Here is an 18,406-nt window from a genome sequence, read left to right as displayed (position 1 = left end):
CTTAAATATGTGAGGAGTTGATTTCAGAATGCAGGCACCAAGTCATGAGACTGAGGAAGTCTAGATTTGTTAATCAAAGGCCATAACTCTGGTAAAATGGGCCCAACTCAAATGATATGTTAATATGCGCATTACATACCTATACAAGGACTTGTACCAAGTTTCACAAAATTCCTCCTATAAATGTGAGGGGAGTTGATCTTAGAATGCTTATACCCTTTTTGGAACAGACGGACAGACAGACGAATAGACAGACAGACGGACAGAAATCGCCACGACATAATCCCCCTTTGGGCCTTCAGCCACCTGGGGATAAAAACATAATTGGATTGTCTGCCTTTATTTTATAAGACACAAAACTGGACGTTCTCTTCCTTACCTGTTTCGATCAGAACCAAAATTTCAGAACCGAATATGCATAGTTTTTACAAGAATTATGCCGGTTTCCCGTTGCTAGTTTCTGGCCCAGATCACTATCCTGATGTCACACACGAGGAAATTGGGCCTGATTGTCTAAAAAGTCATCAGAAATCCTGTAACATCCAAGTGTAATTCCGTACGATTCCCAGGACATGATTGTTGGAGCACATGCATCGGCACATGCGCACAAAACTACTTCTACCTACTCTGCCCAAAGAATCGAGTGCAATGGTGCACATCCTGAGTGCACCCTGATGGGTTCAATGTATGACCTGCTTGCCTACAATTTTTTTTACCTACATTTTCCAATCAGAATTGTTCCCATCACTTTCCTGTACTTTTAAACAATATTACACCCAGTCAGCACTATGTCTGATTGTTCATGTTTATTTCACACGATTCATCCTGATGTCACAAATTTTTTGAACATACTAAAAACAGACCTAATTGGTCACAACATTTTTTGCAACTCTACTATCATCAAAGATTACACACGTTTTGAAGCCCCAATCAGATCGCTGATTGTTTTTTGACCCAAAAAAGTATACAACTGGGCATTAAAAACAATCAACGGGAGACTGGTTTTACTTGCAGAAATTTTGAGGACCGGCTCACTGACTTCAATAATCCCACACATGCTGTGCTCATCACATGAACACGTGTTGACACACACCGCCACTCTGTCCTACCTGTATCTGGTTGGTCTCTACTGTTTTCTCCACCTCCAGTTTAGCAGCAGCGATGTCCTGTTGGTGGGTTTGTTTCAGGTGTTCGATGGCTGATGCATGGATGTGGTTCAACTCTGATCGCAGAGAGGCTGCCAAAAATGAAAAATGTATCACAGGGAGGAAGACAAAGGACACGCATAAGGGACGAAAATCAAGACATTAAGTTAAAAAAAAAAAAAAACCCTCAGGCTTCTCCATACACAGATTTCTCAAAGTATGTTGGTTAAAATCTCTGTGAAAACCAAAGTCTGAAACATGACATACGAGGTCTGTTAGAAAAGTATCCAACCTTTTTTTTTTATTTTTTGCAAAAACCTGATGGATTTGAATCATGTGTGCTTGCATTAAAGGGTAAAGGGTAGTTGTAAAACAGCTAACTGATCATCTGCAGAGGAATGGTCTATTTGAAGAGTTTCAGTCAGGTTTTAGAATTCATCATAGTACAGAAACAGCATTAGTGAAGGTTACAAATGATCTTCTTATGGCCTCAGTCAGTGGACTCATCTCTGTGCTTGTTCTGTTAGACCTCAATGCTGCTTTTGATACTGTTGACCATAAAATTTTATTACAGAGATTAGAGCATGCCATAGGTATTAAAGGCACTGCGCTGCAGTGGTTTGAATCATATTTATCTAATAGATTACAATTTGTTCATGTAAATGGGGAATCTTCTTCACAGACTAAGGTTAATTATGGAGTTCCACAAGGTTTTGTGCTAGGACCAATTTTATTCACTTTATACATGCTTCCCTTAGGCAGTATTATTAGACGGCATTGCTTAAATTTTCATTGTTACGCAGATGAAACCCAGCTTTATCTATCCATGAAGCCAGAGGACACACACCAATTAGCTAAACTGCAGGATTGTCTTACAGACATAAGGACATGGATGACCTCTAATTTCCTGCTTTTAAACTCAGATAAAACTGAAGTTATTGTACTTGGCCCCACAAATCTTAGAAACATGGTGTCTAACCAGATCCTTACACTGGATGGCATTACCCTGACCTCTAGTAATACTGTGAGAAATCTTGGAGTCATTTTTGATCAGGATATGTCATTCAAAGTGCATATTAAACAAATATGTAAGACTGCTTTTTTGCATTTATGCAATATCTCTAAAATTAGAAAGGTCTTGTCTCAGAGTGATGCTGAAAAACTAATTCATGCATTTATTTCCTCTAGGCTGGACTATTGTAATTCATTATTATCAGGTTGTCCTAAAAGTTCCTTGAAAAGCCTTCAGTTAATTCAAAATGCTGCAGCTAGAGTACTGACGGGGACTAGAAGGAGAGAGCATATCTTACCCATATTGGCCTCTCTTCATTGGCTTCCTGTTAATTCTAGAATAGAATTTAAAATTCTTCTTCTTACTTATAAGGTTTTGAATAATCAGGTCCCTTCTTATCTTAGGGACCTCATAGTACCATATCACCCCAATAGAGCGCTTCGCTCTCAGACTGCAGGCTTACTTGTAGTTCCTAGGGTTTGTAAGAGTAGAATGGGAGGCAGAGCCTTCAGCTTTCAGGCTCCTCTCCTGTGGAACCAGCTCCCAATTCGGATCAGGGAGACAGACACCCTCTCTACTTTTAAGATTAGGCTTAAAACTTTCCTTTTTGCTAAAGCTTATAGTTAGGGCTGGATCAGGTGACCCTGAACCATCCCTTAGTTATGCTGCTATAGACTTAGACTGCTGGGGGGTTCCCATAATGCACTGAGTGTTTCTTTCTCTTTTTGCTCTGTATGCACCACTCTGCATTTAATCATTAGTGATTGATCTCTGCTCCCCTCCACAGCATGTCTTTTTCCTGGTTCTCTCCCTCAGCCCCAATCAGTCCCAGCAGAAGACTGCCCCTCCCTGAGCCTGGTTCTGCTGGAGGTTTCTTCCTGTTAAAAGGGAGTTTTTCCTTCCCACTGTCGCCAAGTGCTTGCTCACAGGGGGTCGTTTTGACCATTGGGGCTTTTATGTAATTATTGTATGGCCTTGCCTTGCAATGTGAAGCGCCTTGGGGCAACTGTTTGTTGTGATTTGGCGCTATATAAATAAAATTGATTGATTGAAATTGATTGATTAGCCAACCTTGAACCTTCGTGCGCATGCGTGAATTTTTTCATGCCTGTCGATTGCGTCAGTTGCTGGTAAGCAGCATTTGTGTGAGGACGGCTGTTGTGCTTTCAGCGGATTTTCATTGCAAGGAAAATGGCAAAACAACTGGAGCAGCGCTACTGAATCAAATTTTGCCAGAAACTGGGCGACAGCCATGTGGAAACCATTCGTCAGATTCAGACAGCTTTCGGTGGCTTTTCAGTCGTGCGACTATCCGAGAAATTGTGGAAGAGGTGGGCATCATTTTTCGGAGTCCAGCATGTCCTGAGACTTCAACATGAAGGCACCGCTGGACTGATAGTATTGCACACCAGGCATTTGCCCGGTGGCCTGATGGCCTACTGGCCTGCGGATTTTATTTATTTTTTTTATGAAGTAAAGCGAGCTGTGAGCTTTTCATCCGCGTTTTTTTTTTTTTTTTTTTTGTGTAGCAGCTACGACTCGTCGTCACCTCTTAAAGCGCGGTAACAACTGCACACCTGCACTGAGCTTTACAAAGACATTTTTATGCTTTTTTTCCTCCTTTATTTAGAGCTGAGCTGAGCCGCTCCGTATCTGCACGTTAAAAACAGCGGATCCTCCGCGATGCGTCAACAACTAACACTATTTTCCACTCAAATGCACATAAACTCTCTTTCTGAGGACCACATGATGTGAAAACACACTAAAACTTTCTTACCTGTAAATCTAGTCATGTTTTCTGCATAAATAAATGTTATCCATTCTTTGTGCTCAAACGCCAAAGCAGGGGCGAATCCAGATGGAATGGGGGCGTGGGGCAAGGATGTCCCCCCTCACAACACCCCTAGATTAAAGGTCCAGTTTTGAAGCCTTTTTTTACTACAACTACTAATACTAGTTAAAATAATAATAATTTCGACAAGTAAAATGTTTAGAGAAAATTTAAATGTTAGAAAAATGTTAGAAAGAATTTAATAGTTACATTTATTAACAATGTAGGTTAGAAATTACAAGTTTTACTGTTACAGTGCTGTCAACAGTTAAATATGAGGTCAAGAAAGAGGTCTTTATTTTACTTTTTATAAAACAAGTATATATTTTCATTGAAGTCAAGAAAGGGTGACTATAAAGTGAGTTTTGGCAAAACGAGTATCATTGTCATGTTGAGGTGGCAGAGGGTTGTTGTGGGCAGCTGGGGAAACTAACTAAAAAGTAACTAGTAATCTAACTTAGTTACTTTTACAATTGAGTAATCAGTAAAGTAACTAAGTTACTTTTTCAAGGAGTAATCAGTAATGGATTACTTTTTCAAAGTAACTGTGGCAACACTGGATACCGGTATATAAACTGTCCTATTGGTGCATAAACTGGTAGATCGGCCCTTTAGTCATGATTGATTGTGGCCTGGACTAATGAGGTGAGGGGCAGGCCAATTACCCCTCCATCTCGGGCCTCGGTTGGGCTACACAGTGCGCCAGTGCCGGACAGAGCGATAACGAGCGATATGGATGGTGGCAAGAAGACGAAAGGTGGCGCTGAAAGAGCCAGGGATCAGAAGAGAGTAGCCCTTCAGGCAGATGCTGCAAAATGTCTTAAAATAACAGACATGTTTGCTTCGCGTGGACGGGGAGCATCCACATCTGCGGCAGGCAGCCTCAGGAAGTGGCGGAGAAGAAGTTCAACAGGTGGACGGTAAGTGAAGGTTAACTTCAGCTATTAATTAATGAACAGCAACCTAGCTTGTTCATAAATCAGACATCTGTGTGTGAGAGAGACATTCTGATCTTCTGGTCCGAAGTAAAGTGCTGTCTAACTGGGTCACTCAGATATGAATTAAGGTTGGATATAATTTTCGTTCATGCTAACTCTGCCAGTCACGTAACCTAGCCTAGCAATGTAACCTGTGCAAATGGTGTGCATGGCTAGCTACCATGCTGCCGCCACCAGGTTGTTTCTTTATTCTTTATTCTATTTGTGTGACGGTCGTGGGTCGGTCATACAAAGTATGCTGTTTTGCACAGTCTGCGGTGCGGTGGCGTGGTATAACGGCGTCCCTGTCTAAAATGTATTTTCCCAAGTCCAGGCATAATTTCACATACCTAACATTTTACTTTAAATTGAGAGTCATTCTCTAAGTTGATTAGCAACACAAATTGGTAATAAAAGAAATCCTTGATGTTACTTGTAGCTTGTAGTGAGATAGACTGTCTCCATCTTGTGGCCTTTTTGTGTATTGCAGTTTCAAAAGTTCAACCTTTTTATCCAGTCATTGGGTTCAGTCATCCAGTCATTTCTTGCTTTATGTGATGTTATGTATCACACAAGTGATATATTATTTATAGTATAGCCTACAGTATTTCTATAACAAATGTTTTTATATAATTTCTATTTCTAAATTTAAGTAACAAGGCTGAATGAAATGACGGCTTATTATGTCTAAAAAGTAATGTGACCTACTGTCAATAGATCGTACTTTTGATAAGCCTATGATAACTATTTCGGGAGAACTTTTCATAATGCTTCTTATAGTGTTAAAATGTATGTGTCTCCTGGTGCACACTGATCGATTAAGGGACCAAAAAAAAAAAAAAAAACACACTGTCACAGCAGGCTTAATTTTTTTCCCCTTCGATACCTGGTGGTGGCCTGGTCTTGGTTAAAAATGTCCGGTCTGAAAAATTTCCCCAGTCCAGCCCTGCATGAAGGTGCTTTTGCCGCCGTCAGCAGCTTCGGCACGAATTTCACCTCCACTCTTTTCACGGCCAAATCTTCTGTCACAGTGGAATGTGCTGAAAAAGTGCTGATGTCCACCTCTTCTGCAATTTCTCGGATAGTCACACGACGGTCCCGCATCACCACAGTGTTCACTTTGGAAATGATCCGGTCATTTTGGCATGTTGATGGCTGACCTGAGCGCGGCTCGCTCTCCACCATTGTGCGGCCGTCTTTAAACCGGTTGTACTGCTCCTTAATCTGTGTGATGACCATAGGATCGTCACCGAAAGCCATCTGAATCTTCCGAATGGTTTCCACCTGGCTGTCGCCCAGTTTCTGGCAAAATTTGATTCAGTAGCACTGCTCCAGTCGTTCTGTCATTTTCCTTGCAATGAAAATCCGCTGAGAGACTACACCCATCCGAACACAAAGGCTGCTTACCAGCAACTGACGCAATCGACAGGCGTGACAAAAATCCACGCATGCGCACGAAGGTTCAAGGTTGGCTCATACAAGCACACGTGATTGAAATCCATCAGGTTTTTGCAAAAAAAAAAAAAAAAAAAAAAAAAGGTTGGATACTTTTCTAACAGACCTCGTAAATCAAACATAAATATCAAAACCAAAAATAAGGAAGTGTATAAGAATGTGAAACTGTGAGTAAAACACAGTTACAGCATCACTTTTGAAACCACCTTTTTTTTTTTAAGTCAGGATATGCATACATGGAATTCAATAAAATTAATCGTAAAATATAAATACTTTGGTATAGTGTGTTAACCTGCCTACAGTAAACTATCTTCAAAAACTGATTATTGAGGGAGGCCACCAAGACAAGTACGACAACTCTGAAGAAGTCATGAGGTTCTGTGGCTGTGACTGATGCAGCGTTGCTGAGGATGTGGTGTGGTGACAGGCTGTCCCCTCTCAGATCTCACCCAGCATGGCTTTGCCTTCATCCTCCAGCTCAAAGCGCAGTGTTTGCAGCTCTTGTTCTGACTGCTGTTTGATGGTCTCGATGGTCTGGCGGTGGGCCTCTCTCAGAGACTGCAGCTCGGCTTGGTGATGATGCCGAAGACGCTCCTCTAAGTCCTGATGGAGAACAGAAACACAATCAGGTGGAAAAATGAACCAAAAAAGTAAGTTAGAATGAAGGAGGAAGAGACGACAAGAGAAAACAAACAATGTTCTAAATAAAATGTTGTAAAAAAGAAGAGTAAAAAAAGTTCATGTCCTCTGGTTGGGACCAATCACAGACTAAGTTTTAGTGTTTAGGGTGGCCAACGACGATTTCCAGCAGAGTTTTTGTACAGTGACTAGTTGAGTATCCGCCACTGGTGCTCGTATCTCTTCTAAACGTGTATTACGCCTGTTTCCACTGGAGAGAACGTGGACACAACAATCATATCTTACAAAGTGATTTATTTGTGCCCTTCTTCAGTGACACAGCCTTTGTCTTAATCCTGTTGTAAAGTCGCTAAACAGCAGCGACAGGTCATCCAGGAACACAGAACTATTTCACCAACACTGCTGAGTATCCAGTGTTTCCATGGACGACCTGATATCTCTTTCTGGAATAATGGAGAAGCCTGTTGTCATTCACTTGTGTTTATGTTGTGTTAAGCCCCGTTGTGTGCAGCGGGGGGGAGAAGCTTGAGGAGGTGAGAGTGCCAAGAAGCTGCAGCCAGACTGTAATGAGCAGGTGTGCGCTTTGATTTCCCTTCTAGTTTCTTCTTGTAATTGCGGAGCTGCAGCTGGCGATCGCTCGCACACACGCGATCCTCCGTGGGTGAATGTGGAGATGTCCTCTGTGAGGAGACGTGGAGATGTCCTCCGTGAGGACCCTGGATGTGGACATGTCCTCTACCTGTCGATCGGTCTGTGAGCAGGAGTTGATGGACTTTATTTAAAACAATCGTGACAGAACTCATGAGGAGATGAGAGGGCCGAGGAGCTGCAGCCAGGCTGCGTGATTTATAGCTCGGCAACAATGGAGCACAGCAGGAATCATGAATTGGCATTGGGTAGTGGTATATTGTGAGGGTGTGGCATGCAGCCAGTTAATTTTTTGCGTCCGTTTCACGTTGCCCTTTGCGTCCCTCAGCACTTTGTGGCATTAGGATGCAAAACCCGCCTTCGTCATGATACGACTTTATGTTGGCGCGGTGTGACCGGGCCTTAGCCTGAGGTGTGTGCGGTCATTTGTAGTTGTGCCTGCAGGCTGATAGTCACTGCTTAAACTCCATCTTGGTGGTGAAGGAGGCGCATGGGTCAGCCATTAAAACCAACAGAGCCAGTCGTTATTCTGCATCAGTTGAAAGTGGAAAATCTTTTTTACTGAAAATATCAAACCTATCTGATGTGGTCCATTCCACACCCCCTCCTTATGGGTAACTGTCCACTCAGCAGGCTGGCCAGTGGTGGACCTTTCTTCTCACACTTCCAGCTTTGTGCGCTCCACTGGTATCTCCACAGAGCTGCATCCTTCAAGTTGTTATTGATCCCTGTTGTCCATGTGGGGGACAAATGGGGTTATCTTCATCTATGAAGTCACAGTGCCTCCACTTCGAACAGACCACTGTTCTTTGACTAGTGGATGTTTGGACAATTTTGTGTTGCATTTTTCCACATTTAATATGCATTACTGTTCTTCAATATTTGTTCCTTGAGTTTCTCCCTTTTTAACTTGGAGTCACCATGTGGATCTGCACGTTGATTTGTCAAAGGTTTTCACTGAATCTAATCAACATCACAGGATGGAACACCACATTATATGGAGCATAGACCCCAACCCCCGGTGATAAAAAATGAAGTCAATCAATCAATCAATCAACTTTTTTCTTGTATAGCGCCAAATCACAACAGACAGTTGAATAGCAGCTGAATTCAGTTTGTCATATTTTACGCCATAAAATTATGAATAATTAGGGGTGTGGTTGCTTAGGTAGCGTGTGCTGCGGAGCTGAGACCAGGCCCCGGTTTCAAAAAGCAATCTAATCATTTCAGTCTATTAAAATTACTTAGTCAACTACAGTTAGTCAGAGTGACCATCTTACGTGAATTGATGTTTTTCACGGGCATAACGACCTTGTGCATGGCGGTGTCAAGAGATGGCTCCAATATGCAACAGTTTTGTTTACTTCCGGGTTGGTTGTTGTCATGAACTATCCAGACTTTATTTCATTAACTGGCTTTACGGACCCATACGAACTGCAGAATGACGTGTTTCGCTCTTGGCCTAGCGGTTTCACTCTTCAGTTTCTTCTTCTACACTTCTGTCAAGCCTTTTTGTGCACGCTGCTCTGACTAACAGCGATGCCCGGTGACTAATGTGAGAACTATCACAAACGCATCATGACAGTCGTCGTCTGCTGCAACCGCAGCCAAAAGCAGAGGAAGCTCTCCTTTTGGAGGAATACGAGCGATGTAGGGGTGCTCTTGAGTGTTCAATCAAGTGTTGGTATATGATAGCTGCCATTTGTTGAGGTAAGACACTGAAGTTTTGTTGACTAAAATGAGATTGTACCAGGCTAAAAACTTTAGTCTGGTAATGCAAATTTAGCTGACTAAGTGTTTTGTGCAATGGCTAACTTCAAAAAATTAGTCAACTAATTGAGTTTATTTGACCATACAAGATTAGACTGCTTTATGAAACCAGGTACAGAGCTCCACTACTAGAGACCATAGTAGTGTGGCTGCCAGCTGTTCTGGAGGACCGTGTCTGTCCTGTCCGAGCCTTTTATTAATAATATGGCCCTGCAATAGAATGACGCCCCCTCCAGTGTTTACCCTGCCTCTTTTCTAATAGCTGGGCTATGCTACAGGCATGTTGTCAACATTGCCAACCTTTAGGTCCCTCTGCCTGGCATGCTCCCGGTCCTGCACGGCACAGCAGTGTGCTTCCTGCAGACGCTGCTGTCGCCTCTGGTGCTCTGTCTGCAGCTCGTGTAACTGCATCCTCAGGTGCTCTCGCTCCTGGCTGAACTGGTGCTGCAGCTGCTGCAGCGATGACTGGGACTGGGACAACTGCATCTCCAGACTCTGCTTCAACAGAGAGATCTAGGGAATAACACAGAAAACATCCATGTTGAATTGGACTTGATTATTAACTGCCCCCATCTTGGAGAATGATCTGCATACACAGATCTGTGATACGGGAAGGAGAGTTTGTAAGTGCTACAACAACCCCAAGGCAGTGATCTCAAACTATTCCAGACAGGGCTGAGGCGGTACAGGTTAACATTGAAACCGCAGACTCCAGCAGGTTATAGTACCAATTAATGACAGAGTAGAAATCGCCTGCTGATGTGATTAGCTGGAATGAAATGCATCTTTTAAAAAAAAAAAAAAAGAAAAAAAGAAAGAAAGAAAAATCACTTTATTTAACATATTATTTGTCATTTGATCATAATTCTCTTGCTTCAGGACATCTTTAGATCAGAGAAGAAGTGCCAAACTGGTTTAAGATGATGGAAAGGCAAGAAACTCAGATAAACACTCTTTACCGCCAAGGTCTGTAGAAGAGCATCTCTAAAGACTTAACACTTTAGGTTGCTGCTGGTGGTGTGGTGATGTGGCAACTGTGTGACACTTTAATGTTAACATGGACAAATATGTCTGAGGATTATTTGCGGCACCTTGTTGAATCTATGGGTGTGTCTCAATTCAGGGACAGTGTCCTTCAACAGATTCTCCTGAGACTGGCCTTCCGAGGCCGAACCAACTGTTCTGAAAGGAGCACATGGAGCGTTTTGCTACTGCGTCATTGGCTTATCCCACCCTGTCACCGAGCAGTGTTGACAGCTGCACACGACAAGCTAGCACAGCGGGCACATCCGTACAACCTGTTGTTTTGTGATCATTTTTCAGTAAACATTACTTATTTATAATAGTACATATGGAGCCCCAAACTGGGATTGTTTGGATTGTGAAGGATATTTCTGTTGTGCCCATTTTCCAGGGAAAGAAGGCTATAGTCATCAGCCATATTCCAAGGAACCTTTGAAATGACACAGATTAGTGGCGCCAATATGACATCTGTGGTCAATGAATGCAGTTTCTGAAGGGTTTATCCTCTGAACTGAGACACAGCCTTTGAGTTACAGCACTTCTGAAGACAAAAGAGGGCCTAACCTGACTAACAAGGTGTGGCTAATGAAGTGGCTGTTGAAAGTATGATGTAAACTGAAAAAAAATATGCCAAAGATTCTTCAAATTGACCTTTTTATGTGGGTGCTCTATTTCATTTGAGGTAACTGCAGCAGATTATCCATCTAAGTTACAAAATATTTTACGATTTGCACACTGTGAGGCAAAAGTGTAATCACTGTGACACTGAAGCTAATAGTCAATAACCATATTGACCCAAATATAAGATTAGGGATTTTTTTTTCTCCAGAAAATACATCAGAAAAATAGAGTTCTTTTATAATAACAAACTAGACTTTCCCATATCCTGTACAGTGGGTGGCAGAAACTATCCTTAAACTACTTTTTCTTTTTTGTTGTTGACAACCCTAACAAGAGGGGGAAGTCAGTCTGGGAGATACAATTTAGTGTCATGGTACCAAATGTTGCTTCTTCATTTGCTGAAAAATGCTGAAAAACTAATTCATGCATTTATTTCCTCTAGGTTGGACTATTGTAATTCATTATTATCAGGTTGTCCTAAAAGTTCCCTGAAAAGCCTTCAGTTAATTCAAAATGCTGCAGCTAGAGTACTAACGGGGACTAGAAGGAGAGAGCATATCTCACCCATATTGGCCTCTCTTCATTGGTTCCTGTTAATTCTAGAATAGAATTTAAAATTCTTCTTCTTACTTATAAGGTTTTGAATAATCAGGTCCCATCTTATCTTAGGGACCTCATAGTACCATATCACCCCGATAGAGCGCTTCGCTCTCAGACTGCAGGCTTACTTGTGGTTCCTAGGGTTTGTAAGAGTAGAATGGGAGGCAGAGCCTTCAGCTTTCAGGCTCCTCTCCTGTGGAACCAGCTCCCAATTCAGATCAGGGAGACAGACACCCTCTCTACTTTTAAGATTAGGCTTAAAACTTTCCTTTTTGCTAAAGCTTATAGTTAGGGCTGGATCAGGTGACCCTGAACCATCCCTTAGTTATGCTGCTATAGACTTAGACTGCTGGGGGGTTCCCATGATGCACTGAGTGTTTCTTTCTCTTTTTGCTCTGTATGCACCACTCTGCATTTAATCATTAGTGATTGATCTCTGCTCCCTTCCACAGCATGTCTTTTTCCTGGTTCTCTCCCTCAGCCGCAACCAGTCCCAGCAGAAGACTGCCCCTCCCTGAGCCTGGTTCTGCTGGAGGTTTCTTCCTGTTAAAAGGGAGTTTTTCCTTCCCACTGTCGCCAAGTGCTTGCTCACAGGGGGTCGTTTTGACCGTTGGGGTTTTTACGTAATTATTGTATGGCCTTGCCTTACAATATAAAGCACCTTGGGGCAACTGTTTGTTGTGATTTGGCGCTATATAAATAAAATTGATTGATTGATTTTAACATCACAATCACTTACCTGCTTAACCTTAACAAGCTCACCACAAGAATCAGCACAAAACATTCTCAAATAACAGACAACATCATAATTATCTATCATTACAGTTCTCCTAGAATCCTTTGCACTGCTACTGTCACATTGTCACAGTGAACTTCTTCCAAATACTGGTACAGAATCAAAGGAACTTGTTTTTCGCTTCAACAAGTTTATTTCAAAAATTTACATTTGATATTTTCATATATTTTGACTGAACATTTTGACTCTTTCTGTGCAAGATAAAAGTTATGCATGGGGTATTAAATGTGAAAATATTTACTTGACAATTTCAAACTGTGCTGTTGGAACCTGAAGCCTCAATTTCCAAGACGGTGTCTTCCCATGGGATTAATAAAGTTCTATCTAATCTCTAATCTTTCTTGCTTTTCAGTTAAATATTGTAGGCTGCAATCAAATATTATAATTAGAAAGTAATATGTAACAGAGGTTCATATTCCTACCTGTTCCACCAGGTCTTCCACTTTCCTGTGCCAGCTCTCCCTGGCGTTGTTCAATTCCTGCTCCTTGCTTTGTGCCAGCTTCTTCAATGCTGATGCCTTGTCCTCCTCATGCTCCTCCCTCAGCTCCTCACGTAGCTTCTTACACTCCTGCCTGCACCACAACATGAACCCCACGTACTTCCTTTAAATCATTTAAAATCCTACTGTGGACTACAAATGGTAAGAGCAAAAAAGGTGGCATCAAACACCTTCATACCGTGGTTTGCAACATCCCATGAAGTTATATTAGAATATAGAATATTGGAATTCAAAATGTTTTTGTAGATTTTCTCGGAATTGACCTTTTTGCGAAAAATAGCATTATTCAGTCAATTTTTATGCAAAATCTATGGAACTGGTGTCAAAATGTTCTGAAGAACCTGTTCTTTTATAATATACCATATTTAAAGACATCTGGGCAAAAAATGACTGTGTTTATTGAATCGCCACCGCCAATGAGTCCACTCGTGACAAAATTATTTCAACAGACCAGAAGTTCCTTGATTTATGACCAAATGTTATGAAATAACACCACAGGAAAGAGAATATCCTAAGCTTTAAAATGACATCAAGATTGTCTTGATAGATCTCTCCTCATCTGATGTTCATAAAAATTAACCAGAGCGTTACAAGTCCACCCTTTTTGATACACCAATATATGAAATGCGACCACATCCTCCTGGATTTTCGGGTCTCTTCCCTCACTCAGTTCTCTCTAACCCAGAATGTACTGCGTCATTAAAACCCTTTGTGTTATTCCTGACAGCCAAACCTGCAGTCGTATTATTTTTTCCGAACAGAGAAAGGCAAGGTCCCGCCTTGTTCGCCTGGTGTCAATACTGGGCCTTTGCCTGAAGAAGAACTTTATCCCAGTTGCACGTGGACATTTATTTAATTAGCATACACGTTGACAGAACGTATGCCAGATTCTGCTGCCAGCTAATGTGGGTAGCAGAATTTATCAATGTTGCACAAAAACAACACAAAAAGAAAGTTCTTTTTGTCAGTTCACCAGGTAGGTTTTTCTCTATGAAACAGTGCACAGGGTTCAATACTGTACAAAAAAAACAAAAACCCCCACAAATATATATATAAAAAAAGATTTTACACAGCCGTAGTGTCCTGAAACATGGATTCTTCCCAGATGTACTACGTGCAGATTATCAACAAATACACATCTCCTAACACTAACACCAACTTTTATCTACTTCAAACAATGTTTGAAGCGTAAATTTTGATGAAATACGACCGCGTGAGCACACACAGTAGAGTCAAAGGGACAGGTAGGCACAACACATTTTTGTTGGTAACATAAAAATGAAAGTTGGTCAAAGAAAAGGTCACAGAGCTGCATTAGATTCAGCTGGGTTTGGTTTAACTGTCAAAGTAAAGTTGTTCAGTGAAAGGGCAGATATGTGTGTCACACTAGTGGCTTCTTTTTCTGCTCCGCATGTCGTCATCACAGCAGTCTGTCATCATTCTGACATCTACTGGTCAAATAATTTGTATAATAATATTGATTAAAAGTAATTTCTTATGGCTTCTCCAGTAATATTCTAGTCATTATTGACTAGATATGTAAAAACTCCAATGAGAACCGAGTTTTATTAACTGCTGTACATTTTCATTTATCTATTGAACAGAGCACCTTAAATTTTGAAATAAAAATGCTTTGTGATCATTTCTCAATTATTATTTTTCCTTAGGTAATCAGCAAAAGTAAGACTGTAAATGTGTATGTACATGTCCAATTAACAAGGCCCCTCCCTCCAACCCAAGTCCTATGGTGGGCTCCAGTTCAGCCTCATTTTGAGGCAAGAAAAACCCAGATTCACACAGTGAAGAGCTTTGCTTTGCAGTGTCTGGCAACTATGTTTTATTTCTCCAGGTGTCTATGAGAAAGCTGTGCAAGTTTATTTGATTTTGGAAGAGTGATACCATGGAGAGGAAGCAAGGGCAGGTGTCTGCAGCGGCTGCTCTGGAGAAGACATTTCTCACACAATCCATATCGTGGCACACTATCACACCAGTGATGACTACGACACCGGTGTAGTTGATCAATTAACCAGTCACTGCATCCAGGTCCAGACCAGAACCACCAGAGCTCTGAATACTTGAAGTTCTGTCCTTTTGCAAAGGTATCTACATCACCTAGGACGTTTGTGCAGTGGGAAGCTTTTGACACCATCAAGTGTTCCCAGACATCTTTCAGCATTACAAGCTGAAACATGATTTTCATGGTCAAAACACAGTCGGTGAAAGAATCTCTTAAGTTCAATACTCACACACACGGAGACACAGATCAGTTGGTAAGGAGAGATCAGTGAACCTTTACTCACCGATCAATGGACACACCATCACTGGATTCCATGAATCATCTAAACACTGACATCAAGCAAACCCTCAACAGAGCAAGAACACATCCATAAGAGACTGTAGTTGGACAGTGTCACATTTTTTGTAATATTGCCTGTGTCCATCACTGTAACAGAGTTGAAATAAAACAATGAAGATATGTTTGCTTTGAAGGCTGCCGGCTTTAACTCAACAAAAACATTCCATGAACCAATAAGGAATGACCGCCATTTGTATCCATAGTCCAACTGCGTTCAGAACTCATATGTAACTGGACAAACAAACGATAAGGATTATTTTAATATTTTCATCAGCAGCCTGAGGCTCACAGTGAGATGCTACCCAGAGATGAACGGCTGATAATCAACCACAGCTCCCACCAAAATCATGTTGTTGTACCATCACCAAAAGACAGATGATGTGGAAATTTGAGCAGCGACACAACACAACCAGCTGAAACGCAGGCAGGTGTCAATACACGCAAAGTGGCTAATGCTGACGCAGACATCACAACTGTCACCCTTACAGTAGTGTTCAGAATAATAGTAGTGCTATGTGACTAAAAAGATTAATCCAGGTTTTGAGTATATTTCTTATTGTTACATGGGAAACAAGGTACCAGTAGATTCAGTAGATTCTCACAAATCCAACAAGACCAAGCATTCATGATATGCACACTGTTAAGGCTATGAAATTGGGCTATTAGTAAAAAAAAGTAGAAAAGGGGGTGTTCACAATAATAGTAGCATCTGCTGTTGACGCTACAAACTCAAAACTATTATGTTCAAACTGCTTTTTTAGCAATCCTGTGAATCACTAAACTAGTATTTAGTTGTATAACCACAGTTTTTCATGATTTCTTCACATCTGCGAGGCATGGAGTCAACCAACTTGTGGCACCTTTCAGCTGTTATTCCACTCCAAGATTCTTTAACAACATTCCACAATTCGTTCACATTTCTTGATTTTGCTTCAGAAACAGCTTTTTTGATGTCACCCCACAAGTTCTCAATTGGATTTAGGTCCGGGGATTGGGCAGGCCACTCCAAAACATTAATTTTGTTGGTTTGGAACCAAGATTTTGCTCGTTTACTAGTGTGCTTGGGGTCACTGTCTTGTTGAAACACCCATTTCAAGGGCATGTCCACTTCAGCATAAGGCAACAGGACCTCTTCAAGTATTTTGACATATACAAACTGATCCATGATACCTGGTATGCGATATATAGGCCCAACACCATAGTAGGAGAAACATGCCCATATCATGATGCTTGCACCACCATGCTTCACTGTCTTCACTGTGAACTGTGGCTTGAATTCAGAGTTTGGGGGTCGTCTCACAAACTGTCTGCGGCCCTTGGACCCAAAAAGAACAATTTTACTCTCATCAGTCCACAAAATATTCCTCCATTTCTCTTTAGGCCAGTTGATGTGTTCTTTGACAAATTGTAACCTCTTCTGCACGTCTTTTATTTAACAGAGGGACTTTGCGGGGGATTCTTGCAAATAAATTAGCTTCACACAGGCGTCTTCTAACTGTCACAGCACTTACAGGTAACTCCAGACTGTCTTTGATCATCCTGGAGCTGATCAATGGGTGAGCCTTTGCCATTCTGGTTATTCTTCTATCCATTTTGATGGTTGTTTTCTGTTTTCTTGCACGCGTCTCTGTTTTTTTTTTTTTTTTGGTCCATTTTAAAGCATTGGAGATCACTGTAGATGAACAGCCTATACTTTTTTGCACCTGCATATACGTTTTCCCCTCTCCAATCAACTTTTTAATCAAACTACGCTGTTCTTCTGAACAATGTCTTGAACGTCCCATTTTCCTCAGGCTTTCAAAGAGAAAAGCATGTTCAACAGGTGCTGGCTTCATCCTTAAATAGGGGACACCTGATTCATACCTGTTTGTTCCACAAAACTGACAAACTCACTGACTGAATGCCACACTACTATTATTGTGAACACCCCCTTTTCTACTTTTTTTTTTTTTTTTTACCATTAGCCCAATTTCATAGCCTTAAGAGTGTGCATATCATGAATGCTTGGTCTTGCTGGATTTGTGAGAATCTACTGAATCTACTTGTACCTTGTTTCCCATGTAACAATAAGAAATATACTCAAAACCTGGATTAATCTTTTTAGTCACATAGCACTACTATTATTCTGAACACTACTGTATGTCCAACAAACACACATCATGTGACATATCAGTGATCATGATGTTGTGTCAGAATATTAGGTCAAAGTCGGCTTGCCAACCTGAAACCAATCATGAGGTACCTGCACACTAACGAAATACACACAGTACACAGTTCCCAAAATGTATATGATTTATGTTTCATATAAACACTGAAATTGCAAACTATTTCTACTCCCAGCTACCAAGAGGTAATTTAAATGATTTGTTTAATAATCTGAAGCTGGTAGACACAAAATATCAATTCCGCAGTGATACCTGCACTCTGTGGGTCTGGACTACTGACTACTGATGTCAGAATGTTGTTGGCATCAGCCCCGGCAGCACTCCCAGTGGGCGCGTGTATAAATTCTGGCCCAATCTGAACCAGCAGCAAGGATCTAAAGAGTCACATCTAAAAACTTTAAAAACTCAGGAATCTTCGACACAGAATCGTCTGCCCTCATTGCTGACCTGCAACAGCCGGAGGAGGAAGAAGAAATCATCATCCAGAATTGTCCGCTGTGACGATGTCTCCCAAACAGGCTCAAATCAAAATTGACTTTTAAAGGTAGACTAAAATTTCAGGGTCCATAACTTGACCACGAGCAAAGCCAAATCATGACTTACACATGCGCGAGTTAATGGGGCTCACCTGTATATCAACCATATCTAACAACAAAAATGACTATATCTCAACCCTATCTGACAACAAGAAAGACTATATTCAAAACATATCTCGATCACAATTACTAGCCCCACCCATATTTGAACTTGGTCCACACACAATAACATAACAAACACAATAACAAAAACAACTCTTAATTTCATTAACATTTATCCTCAATCACTGTAACATCAAGATAACTAATGTGTGAGTAGTACTAATGACAAC

General features: G+C 41.2%; 1 protein-coding gene across 2 annotated transcripts in view; it reads right to left on the bottom strand.

Annotated features, from left to right (window-relative positions):
* fam184a (family with sequence similarity 184 member A) overlaps positions 1-18,406 on the bottom strand; it is a 191,387-nt gene that overhangs the window by 49,953 nt on the left and 123,028 nt on the right. For both annotated transcript variants that reach the window (XM_034161841.1, XM_034161842.1), the window contains exons 13-16: positions 12,940-13,090; positions 9,778-9,990; positions 6,870-7,023; positions 1,110-1,237 (exon numbers count right to left, since the gene is read on the bottom strand). In XM_034161841.1, coding sequence (XP_034017732.1) covers positions 1,110-1,237; positions 6,870-7,023; positions 9,778-9,990; positions 12,940-13,090 — 646 coding nt within the window. The remainder of the gene's footprint in view (positions 1-1,109; positions 1,238-6,869; positions 7,024-9,777; positions 9,991-12,939; positions 13,091-18,406) is intronic.

This window comes from Thalassophryne amazonica, chromosome 21, assembly GCF_902500255.1.
Source record: "Thalassophryne amazonica chromosome 21, fThaAma1.1, whole genome shotgun sequence".
Lineage (NCBI taxonomy): Eukaryota > Metazoa > Chordata > Actinopteri > Batrachoidiformes > Batrachoididae > Thalassophryne > Thalassophryne amazonica.
This window is presented reverse-complemented; position numbering and strand designations above follow the sequence as displayed.